Source organism: Bufo bufo, chromosome 9 (genome assembly GCF_905171765.1).
Source record: "Bufo bufo chromosome 9, aBufBuf1.1, whole genome shotgun sequence".
Classification (NCBI taxonomy): Eukaryota; Metazoa; Chordata; class Amphibia; order Anura; family Bufonidae; genus Bufo; species Bufo bufo.
The window spans coordinates 120,723,162-120,744,267 of NC_053397.1; the positions used below are offsets into that span (position 1 = coordinate 120,723,162).

Consider the following 21,106-nt stretch of genomic DNA (forward strand, 5'->3'; position numbering starts at 1 on the left):
GCGCTAGAGAGCAAAGTCATTTCTTGTGAGATTTTTGTCGATAGTGGAGCGGCCGTCAATCTTATTGACACTCAATTTGTAGCCATGCATGGTTTTCAGGTTTGCACATTAGATAAAGATATACCTGTTTTTGCTATTGACTCTGCTCCACTCTCACAGAGATCTCTGAAAGGCATTGTTCACAATATCCGGCTAGCTGTAGGTGACACTCATGTGGAGGATATATCTTGTTTTGTCCTTAACGGATTGCCGTCTCCTCTAGTTTTGGGGTTACCCTGGCTCACTAGACATAACCCCACTATTGATTGGCAAGGAAGGCAAATAAATGAGTGGAGTGACTTTTGTAGAGAGAATTGTCTCACAGCGACTTTTGCAGAGGTGACTACTAAAACGGTGCCATCATTTCTCTCTGATTTCTCGGACGTGTTTTCCGAGAGCGGTGTTCAGGAGCTACCTCCTCACCGGGAGTTTGACTGTCCCATTAACCTCATTCCCGGCGCCAAGCTGCCAAAAGCACGCCTCTACAATCTCTCACAACCGGAAAGAATCGCTATGCGAACTTACATCTCCGAGAGTCTCGAAAAGGGGCATATTCGTCCCTCAAAGTCACCTGTGGCCGCGGGTTTTTTTTTTGTTAAAAAGAAAGATGGCTCTCTGAGACCTTGCCTAGATTTTAGGGAGCTGAACCGTATCACGATTCGCGATCCCTATCCCCTTCCTCTGATCCCGGACCTCTTCAATCAAATTGTTGGGGCCAAGGTGTTTTCCAAATTGGATTTGAGAGGCGCGTACAACCTGGTCAGGGTCAGAGAGGGGGATGAATGGAAAACGGCCTTTAATACCCCTGACGGGCATTTCGAGAATCTCGTTATGCCTTTCGGCCTGATGAATGCTCCGGCCGTCTTTCAGCATTTTGTTAATAGTATTTTCTATCATTTAATGGGGAAATTTGTATTGGTGTATCTTGATGATATTTTGATTTTTTCCCCTGATGTTCAGACCCATCAGGATCATCTTTTTCAGGTTCTGCAGATTCTGCGGGAAAATAAATTGTACGCCAAGCTGGAGAAATGTCTTTTTATGGTATCGGAGATTCAATTTCTGGGTTTTCTCCTCTCTGCTTCTGGTTTTCGCATGGATCCCGAGAAGGTCCGTGCTGTACTTGAGTGGGAGCTTCCTGAGAATCAGAAGGCATTGATGCGCTTTCTGGGTTTTGCGAACTATTACAGAAAGTTCATTTTGAATTATTCCTCTGTTGTCAAACCCCTCACTGACATGACAAAAAAGGGGGCGGATTTTTCCTCTTGGTCGGAGGAGGCGCTTGCAGCCTTTTCTAAGATTAAAGAGAATTTTGCGTCTGCTCCCGTCTTGGTGCATCCCGATGTTTCCTTACCTTTTATTGTTGAGGTGGATGCTTCCGAGGTGGGTGTGGGTGCGGTTTTGTCCCAGGGCCCTTCCCCTGCCAAGTGGCGACCCTGTGCCTTTTTCTCTAAAAAACTCTCCCCGGCAGAGAGAAACTATGATGTGGGCGATAGGGAGTTGTTGGCCATCAAGTTGGCTTTCGAGGAATGGCGCCATTGGTTGGAGGGGGCCAGGCACCCTATCACCGTTTTTACCGACCATAAGAATCTGGCATACTTGGAGTCGGCCAGGCGTATGAATCCGAGACAGGCCAGATGGTCTCTGTTCTTCTCCAGATTCAATTTTGTTGTTACATTCCGACCTGGGATAAAAAATGTGAAGGCTGATGCTCTCTCTCGCTGTTTTCCGGGAGGAGGAAACTCCGAGGACCCGGGTCCCATTTTGGCGGAGGGGGTAGTTGTTTCTGCTCTATATTCCGATTTGGAGGCCGAGGTCCAGGCTGCCCAGACTGAGACACCTGCCCGTTGTCCTTCTGGGAAGTTGTTCGTGCCTCCTGAGCTACGTCACAAACTCTTTAAGGAGCATCATGATACGGTTCTTGCTGGTCACCCCGGGAGTAGAGCCACAGTGGATCTCATTGCTCGGAGATTTTGGTGGCCGGCTCTTCGTAAGTCGGTGGAGGGTTTTGTGGCTGCTTGTGAGACATGCGCTCGCGCTAAGGTCCCTCGTTCACGGCCTTCAGGTTCCCTTCTCCCGTTACCCATTCCTTCCCGTCCTTGGACACACCTGTCCATGGACTTTATCACGGATCTTCCTCGTTCCTCGGGGAAGTCGGTGATCCTGGTGGTGGTGGACCGTTTTAGCAAGATGGCTCATTTCGTACCTTTCCCTGGTTTACCTAATGCTAAAACGTTGGCGCAAGCTTTTGTCGACCATATTGTTAAATTGCACGGCATTCCCTCTGATATTGTTTCCGATAGAGGCACGCAGTTTGTGTCCAGGTTCTGGAAGGCTTTCTGTTCTCGCCTGGGGGTTCGGCTGTCCTTCTCTTCTGCTTTTCATCCGCAGTCGAATGGTCAGACTGAGCGCCTCAATCAGAATCTGGAGACATATTTGCGCTGTTTTGTTTCAGAGAACCAGGAGGATTGGTGTTCATTTCTCCCTCTTGCTGAGTTTGCTCTGAACAACCGTCGTCAGGAATCTTCTGATAAGTCACCATTCTTTGGTGCATATGGGTTCCATCCACAGTTTGGGACATTCTCGGGAGGGGCTCTTTCTGGTTTACCTGAGGAGGAGAGATTTTCCTCGTCTTTGTCTACCATTTGGCAAAAGATTCAGGGTAATCTTAAAAAGATGAGTGAGAGGTATAAGCGTGTGGCTGATAAGAGACGTGTGCCTGGTCCGGACCTGAATGTGGGGGATCTGGTGTGGTTGTCTACTAGAAACATTAAGTTGAAGGTTCCCTCCTGGAAATTGGGTCCCAAGTTTATTGGGCCTTATAAAATCTTGTCAGTCATCAATCCTGTTGCCTTCCGTCTTGATCTTCCACGGGTTTGGAAGATACATAATGTATTTCACAGATCTCTCTTAAAACCATATGTCCAGCCCACGGTACCCTCCTCTTTGCCTCCTCCTCCGATTTTGGTTGATGGCAATCTGGAGTTTGAGGTTTCCAGAATTGTGGACTCTCGCATGGTCCGCGGTTCTCTTCAGTACCTCGTTCATTGGAAGGGTTATGGTCCTGAGGAGAGGATGTGGGTTCCGGTGTCGGACATTAAAGCCACTCGCCTCATCAGGGCATTTCATAGGGCTCATCCTGAGAAGGTGGGTCCTGGGTGTCCGGAGTCCACCCGTAGAGGGGGGGGGTACTGTCACTACCAGAGCTTTGGGACGTTCTCACAGCTCTGTTTCTCCACCCCTGTGATGATGTCACTACTAGAGCTGGGAGGAGTTCTCACTACTCTGTTTACTTTTGGTTTCTTTCACCACAGCTGTCCTTCATGTGTTTGATTTTCCTCTCTTTATATCACCCCTCCTCCTATGATAGGATGTGGATTATACTTCTCACTTCAGTTGTAGCTCTGGCTTTAGTTTCTTCACTTGTAGCTATCAGTTCACTGGACCTGTGTTCTGCTGCAGCTAGCACTCCGGATATTGCCAGCCTGTCCTTGGATCCGTCTTCTCTGCGGCTGCAACACCGTCAGCTAAGTGTGCAGACATTGTTGTGTTCCTGTTTATTTTCTGACTGGATCTGAGGTGGCCACGGTTCCCTCCATATACTGAGTAGGGCACTGGTGGCCGTGCCCCTTCCACTATTGTAGGGGTTACAGTGGTCATTAGTCTTAGGCACGTGGGCATGCCTCTTTCCGCCATTTGGATCCGGGCATGTGCTTTAGCAGAATAGGGAGAGCGTTGAGGGTCGGACAGGGGTCACCCGTTATCCTCCCTAGTTCTGGGTCCAGTCAGTAGCTCTGTACTGTGTATTACTATTGTTGCCCACATACAGCCGTGACAGCTTCTGTCAGAATGCACATCAGTGCTGCAGCTAGTCGATCGGTTGGTCCACCTGGAAGGTAAAAAAGAAAAAACCAGGCCACAACGCAATAAATTTTATTAACTTTATAATAACTTTTGAACAGAACATATAAACTTTTTTTTTACTTTTTGAACTGAAAGTTAACTTTTTTGCTTACTGGTGTTTTTTTTTTTTTTTTACCTTTTATAGGACAAACCTCTCCTTCCCCATGGGACAATGTGCAAAGCGCAAATCGCCCAAAGATGTGGCGAAGTACATTATGCACTTTATCCCAGGTGAAAGGAGAGGTTTGCAGCAGCTGTGAGAGAAAGGGCCCTAATAGCCCTGTGTACCTGTCCTGTGAGATGCAATCCCTATGCTAAGTGTACCTGTGTGTGGTACTTCCGGAAACACTCTCCAAAGCATAGGGCAGGGTGGTCAGGGCAGTCAGGACAGAAATAGCGGGTGTCACGCCTTATTCCACTCCTGCTACAGACACGACATCTTTTTCGGGGTGGCGGTTGGGTTGAGGTACCGGCAACGACACTGGGGAAATGTCGCTCTTGTAGACGGCTAACTACACTGGTGGATGGGGGCACGGAACCTTCTGGATACAGGAGGTTCTCGATGATCTCTTCCTGAAATTTGAGGAAGTATCGTGTTCTCCCAGCCTTACTGTAGAGAACAAAACTATTATATGCAGCCAATTGAATTAAATATACAGACACCTTCTTATACCAGCGTCTGGTGCGTCGGGAAACTAAATACGGAGACAACATCTGGTCAGTGAAGTCCACCCCTCCCATGAGCAAATTATAGTCGTGGACACAGAGGGGCTTTTCAATGACACGGGTTGCTCGCTCAATTTGTATTGTCGTGTTTGCGTGAATGGAGGAGGGCATATAAACGTCACGCTTGTCTCTCCATTTCACCGCGAGCAGTTCTTTGTTACACAAGGCAGCCCTCTCCCCCCTTGCAAGACGGGTGGTAACGAGCCGTTGGGGGAAGCCCACGCGACTAGTTCGCGCGGTGCCACAGCAGCCAATCTGTTCTAGGAACAAATGCCTGAAGAGGGCCACACTTGTGTAGAAATTGACCACATAAAGATGGTACCCCTTGCCAAATAAGGGTGACACCAAGTCCCAGACTGTCTTCCCACTGCTCCCCAGGTAGTCAGGGCAACCGACCGGCTCCAGGGTCTGATCTTTTCCCTCATAGATCCGAAATTTGTGGGTATAGCCTGTGGCCCTTTCACAGAGCTTATACAATTTGACCCCATACCGGGCTCGCTTGCTTGGGATGTATTGTTTGAAGCCAAGGCGCCCGGTAAAATGTATTAGGGACTCGTCTACGCAGATGTTTTGCTCTGGGGTATACAAATCTGCAAATTTCTGGTTGAAGTGGTCTATGAGGGGCCGAATTTTGTGGAGCCGATCAAAAGCTGGGTTGCCTCTGGGACGGGAGGTGGTGTTGTCGCTAAAGTGCAGGAAACGCAGGATGGCCTCAAATCGTGCCCTGGACATAGCAGCAGAGAACATGGGCATGTGATGAATTGGGTTCATGGACCAATATGACCGCAATTCATGCTTTTTGGTTAGACCCATGTTCAGGAGAAGGCCCAGAAAAATTTTAATTTCGGAAACTTGGACTGGTTTCCACCGGAAAGGCTGGGCATAAAAGCTTCCCGGGTTGGCGGATATAAATTGAGTGGCATACCGATTTGTTTCTGCCACGACTAAGTCCAAGAGCTCCGCAGTCAAGAACAGCTCAAAAAATCCCAGGGCCGAACCGATCTGAGCTGTCTCAACCCGAACTCCAGACTGGGCGGTGAAAGGGGGAACTGCAGGTGCGGCTGAAGTTGGGGACTGCCAATCAGGATTTGCCAGCACCTCAGGGACTCTAGGGGGTCTACGGGCCTGGCTGCGACGGGGTAACTATTGCACGTGCCACCGTACCAGCTTCAACTGCCCTTCTGGTGCTCGCTACTTCACCATGTTGTACGGCAGTGCTGGTACTATGTCCAGGGAGGGCTGCGCTGCTGTTGTATGCCTCACCACGTGATCCGACAGCGCCAGCCCCACTCTGCTACTCTTGAAGCGGATCCTGCGCAACCTGTGGTCTAGCGACACGGGGCCGGGTACGCCTGGTGCTATCAGGGACCTCAACCTCCTCGTCCGAACTTTGGGTCAGACTGCCACTGCTTTCTACAGGTTCATATTCTGACCCGACTGGGTCAGAATCCTGTAGGCCTCTTCAGAAGAATACCCCCTGTTTGACATTTGGACTACTAAATTTAGGGGTATTCCCTGAGACTACCCAAGAAAAAAAGCAAGCCTGTCTTACAAAGGGGAGGCTAGCGAAGTACCGGAGGCCGCTGCGATTGATAAAAAATATCAAAACTGATTTTTTTTATCGCCGCAGCGCTTGGAAAGTGATTGTGCAGTGATCAAAAAAATATTTTTTTTTTGTCACTGCGGCGGGGCGGGTGTGGGTGAACGCACGTGTGGGCGACCAATCAGGCCTGATCGGGCAAACACTGCGTTTTGGGTGGAGGGCGAGCTAAAGTGACACTAATACAATTATAGATCTGACTGTGATCAGTTTTGATCACTTACAGATACTATAAAAGTACAAATGCTGATTAGCGATACGCTAATCAGCGAATCAGTGACTGCGGTGTGGTGGGCTGGGCGCTAACTGACGCTAAACTACCTAACCAATGGGGCCTAAACTATCCTAAAACCTATCAGTCAATACCAGTGAAAAAAAAAAGTGACAGTTTACACTGATCACTTTTTTCCTTTCACTAGGTGATTGACAGGGGCGATCAAGGGGTTAATTGGGGTGATGGGGGGTGATCTGGAGCTAAGTGTAGTGTTTGGTGGCTACTCACTGTGATGTCTGCTCCTCTGCTGGAACCAACCGACGAAAAGGACCAGCAGAGGAGCAGACAAGCCATTTAACACATCATATTTACAAATATAATGTGTTAGATGGCTTGTGATTTGATTTTTTGAAAATCGCCAGCCTGCCAGCAACGATCATTGGCTGGCAGGCTGGTGACGAAATACTTCTTTAATTTTTGCCAGCCCGCGATGCGCATGCGCGGGCCGGCTTTGAGCGAAATCTCGCGTCTCGCGAGATGACGCATATATGCGTGACTGTGCGCAGGGCTGCCGCTTCCAGAACGCGATCCTGCGTTAGGTGGTCCGGAGGCGGTTAAAGATTATAACTTTTCTTGGGAAGCTGGATTTTTCTCCTGTTAGATTTTTTTCTTAACCTTTTGTGACAGAATGGCTCAATATTTTAACTGTTTTTCTAACTATGTCACTGGTACTTTCACTATCACTTAGTGCCTGTCATCTAATAACCCTTATCTTACTGATAAGAATGTGACTTAAATAAGTGTTTATGACCTCTCAGTAGTTTAGAGATAAGGATAGAGCTTTAATGAATGTTTATGTGGTTAGAGAGCAGAGATAAGGAGTACATCTGCTCCCCAGATAATGAAAGACAGAAAATCCACAGGCAGCTAATAGAGCATTTTTAATAAAGACCAAATGAAAAAAATATATATTTTTAGCTCAAAATAAGTACAATGCTATAATAAAAAATTGCCCCCAAAGGTGTACATAGTATTTAAAGATAAAGACTTACCTTTCTTGCTACCCATTTCCAGTTCACATGTTTAATACATAAGACATATGTACAGACTAATATATCACTCATATGGTGTCTTAAATCATCTCACTGAAGGGATGCAACGTTCAAGACATTTTGGTAACAATATGGATAAGCAATGGGAAGCTGAAAGGCGTGGAGCTAAGAGAGCAGAAGCAAGGCTCAGCAACGGTATTCAAGAAATTGAAGAAGCTCAGCATTACCATATGAACAACATGGTAAAAGAGCAAAAACGATTACAGAAAGATCTTATCAAGATCAAGCAAGGTAAGAAACTCAATATAAAATTACAAAGCTATGATTTCTCCTCATTTGGGCCACTTTCACAGTCAGCATTTGGTCAGTATTTTTCATAAGTATTTGTAAAGCAAAAACAGAAGTGGGGCCAAAACACAGAAGATGAACAAATATTTCCATTATATTTTTTTCTCTGTAGGTACAGGACATTAACAACCGTATTATCTCTACTTGAAAGCTCTGCCACCAATATTAATTATGGAGAAGTGCTTTCTTCTGGGATAAATGTTTTCTAATGTACAGTATATAATGTATTTACATTCACAATTTAAAGTAAATATATTTATTATATCTTTCAGCTGCTGTTAAAAAAAACTCAAATGTGAAAAACAATAGAACAGACATTCCACAAACAACAAACTCTGGGAAAAGGTGAGTTTACATTTTTTAACATACATGTTATTGAGATACTGTGAATACACTGGAAAGAACTTTTTTCCCTTTATTAACTTTTATCATATACATTTACATACATTTATAGGACTCGGCCTCCAAAAAAATATAATAAAATAATTAGAGATAAGCGAATCGAAGTTGACACAGTAGAATTTGCACCGAATCCGAATTTCCTCACGCTTCGTGGTAACGAATCGTATTTTTTTACTAAAATGGCTGCTGCATATGTTAGGACATGGACCAAAGAACTCTGGGAACGAGGGATCACCCACAATGCCATGCATGCAGCCAATCAGCAGCCAGTCAGCCTTGTTATATCACAGCCCTATAAATAGCCTCAGCCATCTTGGATTCAGCCATTTTCCAGTATACTTAGACCAGGGAGAGACATTAGCAGGCGCTAGGGAAAGTGTCACCGCCAGCTCTGTGAGAAGATCTGGCAGACGTTCTTCTCTACCTGTTGTATGATGTTCTTTGTTTTGGTTTCAATTTCTCATCTCCTATCCTTCTCCCAGCTGTCCCCTATTTGCACTGATTGTCTCCCTTTATATTCCCTCCCATACTGCCTCACTTTGCGGTTTATACTTCTTCCTGGATTGTGTTCACTGCTGGAGGCTGCTTCTCCTGATTCCTCAGATAAGTCTGTTTCCTTTATTTGTGCTTCGTTGCTGGCTTGATTGTAGGTGACCCTGACTCCGTCCGTATTAAGTGCAGGGAGCCGGTGGTCGTGTCCCCTCACTATTATGGGGTTTTCAGGTGTCACATAGTATAAGGTACGAAGGCATGCAATCATCTACCACAAAGACCTTTGCATGGGCATAGCAGTCAGGGAGAGATTTAGGGGTTTTATAGGGCTCACCCATATGCTCCTTAGTTTGGGATCAAGCCAGTCGGATGTTTATTTATAAGTTCCAGCTTTCTGCAACACCAACCGCGACAGAAAGTGCTAACAAAAACTTTAAAACTTTTATTTTGATGAATAGAAGTTCAGGGAATATATAAAGACTCCTGTACTCCACTTGAGTTTCAGTGCAAAGCTTTTATTTAGTGCGGTTCCAGTCAAAACGTTTTCGGCTGTGAAGCCTTCTTCAGTGTAACTGGAGAGGCATACAAAGTGTCACAAATGAATATACAATAATTACAATAGATATGGAATCAATTGTGTAATACATATAATGTCACAAATAGGTGCGTAAATAACAGGTATTATATTGAATATATTATATATACAAGAGGAGGACGTGTCGATATGGCACGTGAAGAGAGCGTTTAGCCATCATCTGGGGATCCAGCAGGCTCTTCATCGGAGTGGTCTGTGGTCAGCAGGTGGTTTGAGGTGGTAGTGATGGTGCTATACCGGTTTTAGTCAATAGGTAGCAGTAGGTGGAGTTAAAGAACACAATTGCAGTGGGACAGAGACTATGCTAAACAATATTACATGGACAGTATACTAAGAATCAAGATTAACGTAGTATATGTTAACAGAGCTTATTAAACGTACATTGCAGAACACAGGTTAACCCATCAGAGGGGGACTAGACAGTCTAATTGGCTGTAGAGTCCGCTCAGGTAAGGATTTCACAATATATTAAGGCGGACTAGATATGAATTTCAAAACACATTGAAAATAGGCAATTAGCTCAATATAAATTCCATATGAAGGGGTGGTTTAGCAATCGCTATTTGCCATTGTCAGTTGTCAATTCTTACCCGGATTGTGGCCGCATCAAGTCCAAGACAAGCTTGAGAAAGGAAAGTTTCCTCGGTGGTCGGCAGGGATGCTGCTGTCTGTATGGGCTCTGTGTCCCTGTCTGGCGTGCGGTCCGGGAGGCTGAGGCCTGTATTCCGGATTGCCATATCGCCGGTGGTGTCTCCGTTCCCCTTATGTGGGATCCGGCCGCGCAGCGTGGTTGGAAGGGCGGGTCTGGGCTGACGCACTTCCGGGTAAAACAAAGATGCCGTCCGGAGCTTACCAAATGCCATTGCGCATGCGCGCGCTGCGTCCGTGCGGCTGTTGAAGTGATCTGCTGTAGCCAGCCGCTGTGTTCAAAAGTGCATGCGCCGGGATACGATGCTGCTGTCTGTTAGCAGCTGGGATAGCGGGGAAGCGCTGGGACTGTGGTTTGTGGGGGTAAAGCTTGTATATGGTCATATTTACCTGTGGAGGTCCATAAGGGGGGTATCTATTATAGTTACCTCTGTTGATGAACCAGTGGAAACGTTTACCTATGGATGTCATATTTACCTATGGATGTCCATCAGAGGAGTGTCTGTTATAATTACCTCTAGAAGATAACCAGTGGAAAAAGGATATGATCTATTCAGTTCCCAACTAGGCATTTAGATGAAGGTCAATATCTGCTCTAGAATAAGAATAGAAGTATTGTTAGAGCTATTTATTACAAGCAAAAGTCAATGTCTGCAAACTATTTCTATATTCCCTGCGGTTCGTGGGGTAGTTCATGCGATATGTTTGCACTCAAAGTACATGCTGTGTGTTGTATATAATGGAGGCTCATTGTTTTTCACTTGATTGCCCGTTGGCTCTGTTGACGCCGCCACTATGGGTTCAAGTATTTATACTGTAGGGATTATATAAAGCTTCCTATATCATAGTCCCGGTTTAGACCCTTGGGTTCGAGTGTTTGCAGGCGGTGTATCCACATGGCTTCCCTATTCATGAGGAGGCGTGATAAGTCTCCGCCCCTTCTGGGGACTGTTACTTGTTCCACTACCTGCAACCGTAGTTGGGCGATAGTGTGGCGTTTGGCTGCGAAGTGTGCGGGAATCGGCAGGTGGTTGTTTTCACATCTGATGTTAGACTTGTGCTGGCATATTCTGTCCCTAATGGTCTGTGTTGTTTCACCCACGTATGTCAGGCCACAGGGGCATTTGATGGTGTAAACTACATTGGTTGAGTCACATGTAAAGAAACCCCGTATAGGGATCCCTTGTCCCGTGAGAGGGTGGAAGATTTTATCCCCCTTTGTGACATGTGAGCATTGCGTGCAATGTAGGCAGGGGAAAGTGCCCTTGCGTTGTGTTTGTAATAGTAGTTGTCTTGGGATCCTGATGTTGGAGCCCACATCTGCCCTCACAAGCATGTCCTTTAGATTTTTGGGGCGTCTATTGCATGGTAGGAACGGGATTGAAAATGCCTCAATGTGTGGGTACGCCTGGTGTAGGAGGTGCCAGTGTTTTCGTAAGATGTGTTGAATCTTGTGGGCAAAGGAGTGAAATGTGTGCACGAAGGGTACCCTTTGGGCCTGTTTCTCCCTGACTTTTTGGCTAGGTTGTAGGCACTCTTTTATTACAGTGTTGGGATAGCCCCTGTTTAGGAAACGTGTGGACATTTCGTCCAGCCTCATTTCCTTAGTTGCCGTGTTGTCGACTATACGGGAAATTCTTTGAAACTGCGATCGTGGGAGGGACTTCTTCATACCCACCAGTATGCACCTACCATGCAATAGACGCCCCAAAAATCTAAAGGACATGCTTGTGAGGGCAGATGTGGGCTCCAACATCAGGATCCCAAGACAACTACTATTACAAACACAATGCAAGGGCACTTTCCCCTGCCTACATTGCACGCAATGCTCACATGTCACAAAGGGGGATAAAATCTTCCACCCTCTCACGGGACAAGGGATCCCTATACGGGGTTTCTTTACATGTGACTCAACCAATGTAGTTTACACCATCAAATGCCCCTGTGGCCTGACATACGTGGGTGAAACAACACAGACCATTAGGGACAGAATATGCCAGCACAAGTCTAACATCAGATGTGAAAACAACCACCTGCCGATTCCCGCACACTTCGCAGCCAAACGCCACACTATCGCCCAACTACGGTTGCAGGTAGTGGAACAAGTAACAGTCCCCAGAAGGGGCGGAGACATATCACGCCTCCTCATGAATAGGGAAGCCATGTGGATACACCGCCTGCAAACACTCGAACCCAAGGGTCTAAACCGGGACTATGATATAGGAAGCTTTATATAATCCCTACAGTATAAATACTTGAACCCATAGTGGCGGCGTCAACAGAGCCAACGGGCAATCAAGTGAAAAACAATGAGCCTCCATTATATACAACACACAGCATGTACTTTGAGTGCAAACATATCGCATGAACTACCCCACGAACCGCAGGGAATATAGAAATAGTTTGCAGACATTGACTTTTGCTTGTAATAAATAGCTCTAACAATACTTCTATTCTTATTCTAGAGCAGATATTGACCTTCATCTAAATGCCTAGTTGGGAACTGAATAGATCATATCCTTTTTCCACTGGTTATCTTCTAGAGGTAATTATAACAGACACTCCTCTGATGGACATCCATAGGTAAATATGACATCCATAGGTAAACGTTTCCACTGGTTCATCAACTAGAGGTAACTATAATAGATACCCCCCTTATGGACCTCCACAGGTAAATATGACCATATACAAGCTTTACCCCCACAAACCACAGTCCCAGCGCTTCCCCGCTATCCCAGCTGCTAACAGACAGCAGCATCGTATCCCGGCGCATGCACTTTTGAACACAGCGGCTGGCTACAGCAGATCACTTCAACAGCCGCACGGACGCAGCGCGCGCATGCGCAATGGCATTTGGTAAGCTCCGGACGGCATCTTTGTTTTACCCGGAAGTGCGTCAGCCCAGACCCGCCCTTCCAACCACGCTGCGCGGCTGGATCCCACATAAGGGGAACGGAGACACCACCGGCGATATGGCAATCCGGAATACAGGCCTCAGCCTCCCGGACCGCACGCCAGACAGGGACACAGAGCCCATACAGACAGCAGCATCCCTGCCGACCACAGAGGAAACTTTCCTTTCTCAAGCTTGTCTTGGACTTGATGCGGCCACAATCCGGGTAAGAATTGACAACTGACAATGGCAAATAGCGATTGCTAAACCACCCCTCCATATGGAATTTATATTGAGCTAATTGCCTATTTTCAATGTGTTTTGAAATTCATATCTAGTCCGCCTTAATATATTGTGAAATCCTTACCTGAGCGGACTCTACAGCCAATTAGACTGTCTAGTCCCCCTCTGATGGGTTAACCTGTGTTCTGCAATGTACGTTTAATAAGCTCTGTTAACATATACTACGTTAATCTTGATTCTTAGTATACTGTCCATGTAATATTGTTTAGCATAGTCTCTGTCCCACTGCAATTGTGTTCTTTAACTCCACCTACTGCTACCTATTGACTAAAACCGGTGTAGCACCATCACTACTACCTCAAACCACCTGCTGACCACAGACCACTCCGATGAAGATCCTGCTGGATCCCCAGATGATGGCTAAACGCTCTCTTCACGTGCCATATCGACACGTCCTCCTCTTGTATATATAATATATTCAATATAATACCTGTTATTTACGCACCTATTTGCGACATTATATGTATTACACAATTGATTCCGTATCTATTGTAATTATTGTATATTCATTTGTGACACTTTGTATGCCTCTCCAGTTACACTGAAGAAGGCTTCACAGCCGAAAACGTTTTGACTGGAACCGCACTAAATAAAAGCTTTGCACTGAAACTCAAGTGGAGTACAGGAGTCTTTATATATTGCATATATCTGGTTTGGGAACCATCTCCTAACACCCACGCTATCCAATTGGAGAACCATCCAACCTTTTATCATCTAGAAGTTCAGGGAAAGATCATTAGAAGCGTAGGGAAAGGATTGGGAGGATTTATTCAACGTTATAAAAGGAGAACAGGGTGCAATAGGGGAGTGTACAGCCTGTGTAATAGGAACAATCCTATTACACCTTGCTGCACTGACTGGGGATCCAAATTGCCATTATACTGCTGCTTTTAGGTTTGCAATAAATTATACCTCTGTAATTCCAACAAACCTTTCTTGTTATTGTGGTGCAAGTGCTGTGTAATACAGCCATTAACAGGGTGTATTACTAAGAAATATTTCTACGTCTTATTAGTCCTAGTGCGGTGCAGTTATATGTTCTCTTTTATTGGCGTGTATAAGTGGAAAAAATCAAGGGCTTCTTTGCTGTTCAGCAGTGCAGTTATATGTTCTAAAGCCTTTTTTGGCATGTATTGGTGCATAAAAAAGGGCTTATTAGCCGTTATGTGGTGAAGTGAGAAAATTACAGTTTTTTTTGGCGTTTATCAGTGGAAAACAAAAAGTATTATTTGCCGTTCAGCGGTACAGTTATATGTTCTAAAGCCTTTTTTTGGTGGTATATTAGTGGAAAAAAGTAAGGGCTTATTTGCTGTTCTGCGGTGCGGTTATATGTTCTAAAGCCTTTTTTGGTGTGTATTAGTGGGAAAAAAGGGCTTATTAGCCGTTGTGTGGTGAAGTTAGAAAAAACTGCCTTTTATGGGGTGTATTAGTGGAAAGAAAAAGGGGCTTATTAGCCGTTGTGTGGTGAAGTGAGAAAATGACAGCCTTTTTTGGGGTGCATTAATTTCATTTTTATTTATTTATTAGATATAACAGTATGTCAGACAGAGAAGTGACAGGCCCTGCACAGGGGAGGGGCAGAGGCCTAAATGTTTCTGGCACAGGCACAGGTCACAGCAGAGTAAGGGGACATGGCAGAAGGGGTCACTTCGAGAGGCCTGAGCTCCAGGTGTCATCTAGCGGTCGTCACTTGACCAGCAACCCAGCGGTTCTTGAATGGTTGACTTGTCATCCACTTCATCCCAAGTGACATCCGACACCCCCAGCCAAGAGTCGGTGGGTTCGTCAGACACAACCCTTAATTGGCATGGCCCGGTAGCAGCCCTCATCTGTCCTCAACCTGGCTCAACCTGTCCTTTTCTATTCCCTCAGCCAGAGAAGCAAGGATGAGCTACTAGAGGACAGTTAGCAGCTACTGCCCAGCCAAGATCTGGGGGAGATATCCGCCACTTCCTCCGGTAGGCGAGCAAGTAGTCATGAGGAGAGAGGTGTGGAAGCTGGTGTTGCGAGCGGTCAGGCTCATGGCTCAGAGACCGTTGAGGAGGACATCAGTAATGTGCAGACAGTACTCGATGATGATGTAGCCGATCGCAATTGGGAGCAGGGTGATGAGGGGCTTCATCATCATGAAGAGGGTGGCAGCTTGAGCGTGAGGCAGCGGCAAAGCCAGCAAGTCTGTATCGTGGCCGGGAGTCAGCAGGGTGGCAGCAATTGGAGGTTGGGAGCAAAACGTGCCCGGGGTATACCACCCACTTCGCAGGAGCCTACCTGTGCGGAAAGTAGTGGTGCAGGGGTTCACAGAGGCAGCGGCTGTAGCAGTCAGTCAGTGCGGAGTGTTGGGGGTAAAGCCACCTACTCGGCGGTGTGGCATTCTTTTGTTAAGCTGTCGGAGGAGGTGAACATATGGCCATTTGCCGAATCTGTGGGCAGAAGGTGAAGCGTGGCCAGGGTGCCAATGTTGGCACCACAGCCCTGTGTCAACAAATGCAGCATCACCATAAAGGGGCCTAGGAGAACCGTGGCTCCAATGTGGTGGTCCAGCCTGCCACAGCAACCGCTGCATCACCCAGTGGCACACTCGCGATTTCAGACAGTCATGGCTCCACCACCTCAGCCGAAGGGAGCTGTCTGTCCTTCCCATTATCTACCTGTCCTGATGCTCCTGCTTCTCGCCCTTCTACTCCTCGTCAGTCATTTCGTCAGCAATCAATCACTGGAGCGATTGCCAAGAGACAACAGTATGCATGCACTCATCCAATGGCGCAGAAGCTGAACGTGCTCCTTGCTAAGTTGCTGTGCTGCAGTCCCTCCCTTTCCAAGTGGTGGACTTTGCACCTCTCAGAGAACTGATGGCTTGTGCCCAGCCGAGGTGGAGAGTCCCAAGCCGTAATTTATTTGCCAAAAAGGCAGTACCAGCCCTGCTCACGTATGTAGAACAGAAGGTGGGCCAGTCCTTGAGCCTGTCGGTGTCTGCCAAAGTGCACGCCAGCGCTGACATGTGGAACTGTAACTACGGTCAAGGACAATATACGTCCTTTGCGGCCCACTGGGTAAATGTGGTTCCTGCCCAGCCAAACCAGTAACTAGGCCAGTGACGCCGCTTCCCCGTCCACGTTCTGACGCCATTGGTCCTGCGACAATGTCCGCCACTACCTCCTCATTCACCACATGTGCAGGGCACAGCGGTGTCACGCTGTTCTACACCTCGTTTACATGTGCGAACGAAGTCACACAGGTGAGGAACTGCTCCGTGTCCTTCCTCAAAAAATAAAATCCTGGCTTTCTCCGCGACAACTCAAAATCGGAACCATGGTGATCGACAACGGGAAGAACATGGTGTCGGCGCTGCGTCAAGGAGGGCTGAGCCATGCGCCCTTAATGGTGCACGTGTTCAATCTGGTTGTCAAGCAGTTCCTGAAGTCTTCCTCGCATCTGCAAGATATCCTAAAAATGGCCAGGAAACTTTGCATGCACTTCAGCCACTCGTACACCGCTAAGCACACCCGTCTTGAGCTGCAGCGTCAGAACGGCATCCCCCAAAATAGGCTGATATACGAGATTTCCACCTGAAAACTAGAAGAATGGTCAGAACTCTGGAAACTGAAATTTAATGTGGATAAGTGCAAGATAATGCACCTGGGGCGTAAAAACCCAAGGGCAGAATATCGAATATTTGACACAGTCCTGACCTCAGTATCTGAGGAAAGGGATTTAGGAGTAATTATTTCAGAAGACTTAAAGGTGGGAAGACAATGTAATAGAGCAGCACGAAATGCCAGCAGAATGCTTGGATGTATAGGGAGAGGTATAAGCAGTAGAAAGAGTGAAGTGCTTATGCCGCTGTACAGAACACTGGTGAGACCTCACTTGGAGTATTGTGCGCAGTACTGGAGGCCATATCTCCAGAAGGATATAGATACTCTAGAGAGAGTTCAGAGAAGAGCTACTAAACTAGTACATGGATTGCAGGATAAAACTTACCAGGAAAGGTTAAAGGACCTTAATATGTATAGCTTGGAAGAAAGAAGAGACAGAGGGGATATGATAGAAACTTTTAAATACATAAAGGGAATCAACTCGGTAAAGGAAGAGAGCATATTTAAAAGAAGAAAAACTACCACAAGAGGACACAGTTTTAAATTAGAGGGGCAAAGGTTTAAAAGTAATATAAGGAAGTATTACTTTACTGAGAGAGTAGTGGATGCATGGAATAGCCTTCCTGCAGAAGTGGTAGCTGCAAATACAGTGAAGGGGTTTAAGCATGCATGGGATAGGCATAAGGCCATCCTTCATATAAGATAGGGCCGGGGGCTATCCATAGTATTCAGTATATTGGGCAGACTAGATGGGCCAAATGGTTCTTATCTGCCGACACATTCTATGTTTCTATGTTTCTATGTTTCTGTTGGAATTCCACCCTCCATATGTTGGACCGACTATACGAAAGGAGAAAAGCCATAAACTATTTCTTGATTATCCAAGCGGACAGGAATACTCCCCTGTGTAACTTTGATGTCAGCCAGTGGTAGCTCATGCGTGACACCTGCCGTTTGCTCATGCCCTTTGAGGATGCCACGTTTTTTGTCAGTTGCCAGGACTACAGGATGAACAACGTAAAGCCATTGCGTTATATCCTGGAACAGATGCTGGTAAATCTGGCTGGTCAGGGGACTGGAGATGTGGCGCCTACATCTCAAGGCCACATGAGCCCAGTGGGGACTGAACTGGAGGAGGACATGTGAGCACAAGCAATGCGTAGCAAAATGGGTGGTTTTTCTACACAGGTGACAGGAGAGGAAGAGCAGGAGCAGCTGGAGGAGCAAGAGGGAGATGAGGAAGACGAGGCAGGTGACCCAAGCACACCGTGGCAGTACACAGTGGAGATGGAGGCAAGGAGTCCCTCCGAGTCACTTGCGCAAATGGCCTGCTGCATGCTCACTTGCTTGGCTAGTAACAGCCAAATTGTCACCATTCGGCCGAGGGATGAACTCTTGCTCTCCACCTTGTTGGACCCTCACTACTGGTCCAAAATGGGGGCCATTTTTACACCCGCTAAGAGGGAGGACAAACTGAACTACTATAGAGACATCCTATGTAGTCATTTGATATCTGCACCATCGTCCATCCTCTCGCAGGTCTGACCCGGGGGGCCCTTTGCGCTCTCATTCCACTGCCATTGCTGCTGTGGCAGGGTGGGAGGTAGGAGCAGTACCATCAGCAGCAGCTTGAGTCTAAAGTCGATGATGAGCAGCTTTCTTAACCTGCCTAGCGAAGAAACTACTCACCAGCAGCAGCTAGACCTGGAGCATAACCTGAACCAGCAGGTGGTAGCATATTTGGACAGCACCCTGCCACCCCACTTTGAAGATCCGCTGGACTACTGGGCAGCCAAACTGGATTTGTGGCTTCAACTGGCTGAGTTTGCCCTGGAAAAGCTGTTTTGCCCGGCCAGTAGTGTGGCATCAGAGCGGGTGTTTAGTGAATCTGGGACCATAGTTACCCCAAGGAGAACTCGCCTGTCCACCCAAAATGTGGAGAGACTGACCTTTGTGAAGATGGATCAGGCGTGGCTCAGCCATGATTTCTACCCACCAATGCCTGATGCATCGGATTAGATCATCCATGCTGCCTCACCCAAACCTTGACAAATGAGACCTGTTTCTTCTGGCTACCTGCCTCAGCTACTATTCTGATGCTGCCACCCGCCTGATGCCACACATCTGATGCCAAGTGCTCCTTCTTGCACCCACCATCGTCAGCGGGTACTGTTATTGTCACCCACCTCTTGACTCTGTCATCGGGTCACTCTGTGGTCTCTTGATGCTGCTGTCACCTCACCACTTAGGTCTCCTCATGCTGCTGCTGCCTCCACACTCTGTCATTGTGCCACTCTGTGGCCTCCTCATGCTTCTGCTGCTGCCACCTCCACAGTATGTCACCTTTCCAGTCTGTGGCCTCCTCATGCTGCTGCCACCTCCACACTCTGTCATTGTGCCACTCTGTGGTTTCCTCGTGCTGCTGCCACCTCCACACTGTTCATTGTGCCATGCTGTGGCCTCCTCATGCTGCTGCCACCTCCACACTATGTCACCTTGCCAGTCTGTGGTCTCCTCATGCTGCTGCTAACTCAACACTATGTCACTGGACCACTCTGTGGCCTCTTCATGCTGCTGCTGCCACCTCCACACTATGCCACCTTGGCACTCTGTGGTCTCATCATGCTGCTGCTAACTCAACACTATGTCACTGGACCACTCTGTGGCCTCTTCATGCTGCTGCTGCCACCTCCACACTATGCCACCTTGCCACTCTGTGGTCTCATCATGCTGCTGCTAACTCAACACTATGTCACTGGGCCACTCCGTGGCCTCCTTATGCTGCTGCTGCTGCCACCTCCACACTATGTCACCTTGCCAGTCTGTGGCCTTCTCATGCTGCTGCTAACTCAAAACTAGGTCACTGGGCCACTCTGTAGTCTCCTCATGCTGCTGCTACCTCCCCACTATGTCATTGGGCCACTATGTGGACTTGTCAAACTGTTCTCCCACCCTCCCCACTCCATTACTGGGTCTCAATTTTGCCTTTTCAGACTGGTTGACATCATCATTTATTTGACCCTTCTGATCTGTCAGAAGGAAGGAAAAATGAGACACACAACAGATCCTGTCTGTGTAGCAGCTGTAGGCCCTGTATGGTCCCATCAGAACTGGCTTATGATTTGGTAGCTAAAAGCAGGAGTGGGTAGAAAACATAGAAGACATGCAAATATTCCATTCACGTGTCATCTCTGTTTTGGATCCACTCCTGAATTTTTTGGGGGGCTTTAGCAATACTGATGGATTACTGATAGAGTTGAGTGGACACATGGATGTTCAGGTTCGACGGGTTCGGCCGAACTTCACAAAAAAAGTTTGGCTGTGCTAAACAAACGTTCAGACAATACACTGGCTGCATGGCAGGCCAGCACCTCCAAGGCTTAAAGGGCAAGCTCAGGCCATGTGCCCAATTTGGAGACCCAGAAGTTGCAGGGAGCAGACCCATCAAGTCAGTTCGTGTAGGCGTGTGCACACATACTGCCCCACCATGTCGCACATCCCCGTGATGTTCACGATCCAATTTGATATCTGCTCTATCAACTTTTGATGTTCATTTCTGCGCCTACCATGTTAATCGGGGTTCCACGCCGGAGAGGGAGCGTGAGAAAGGGATAGCACATCCAAGGGAGATCAATGGATGGAATTTAATTGTGATCGAGCGAAAATGTGGGAGAAGTTATTAAAACTGAAGAATTGAAGGAAAGGAGTGGGCGCGCTACAATTACCCATTCCCAACTTGGGGAGGTAGTGACGATAAATAACAATACAGTACTCTTAAGATACCCTGTTATTGGAATGATTAATAAAAAATTATAGGGAATTGGGTATTTAGGATTTGGAAACATTAGACAGAGGCCCTGCTGCCGCTTTGTTGACTCTAGATAACTCCTGCCTGATCGCACGTCACCGTGACATCCACGATCCATTTGGATATCTTCTCTATCAACTTTCGATGCTCTTTTCTGAGCCTACCATGTTGATCACGGTTATCAGCGAATCAGGGTTCCACACCGGAGAGGGAGCATGAGAAAGAGAGAACACATCCAAGGGAGGTTCATTTTTTTAAAATTAAATATGATCAAGCGGAAAAGTGGGACAAATTATTAAAGCACAAATGTGGGACAAGTTGTTAAAGTTTAAGCATTGAATGAAAGGAGGGGGCGCGCATCAATTAAAGAAGAATTTTTGAAATGTAATTCCCTGTCACCTATGCAGAGCAGGGGTTTGTATATGGCAAAAATGGTCAAATGTCATCCAAGAATGTAACAGACAAATTAGTAAAAGATTTTTACCTG

General features: G+C 47.0%; 1 protein-coding gene across 1 annotated transcript in view; it reads left to right on the top strand.

Annotated features, from left to right (window-relative positions):
• Positions 1–21,106, top strand: part of CCDC190 (coiled-coil domain containing 190) — a 268,677-nt gene that overhangs the window by 223,187 nt on the left and 24,384 nt on the right. The window contains exons 2-3 of the mRNA XM_040408771.1: positions 7,634–7,825; positions 8,155–8,227. Of these exons, the coding sequence (XP_040264705.1) occupies positions 7,636–7,825; positions 8,155–8,227 (263 nt within the window). The 5' untranslated portion in view covers positions 7,634–7,635. The remainder of the gene's footprint in view (positions 1–7,633; positions 7,826–8,154; positions 8,228–21,106) is intronic.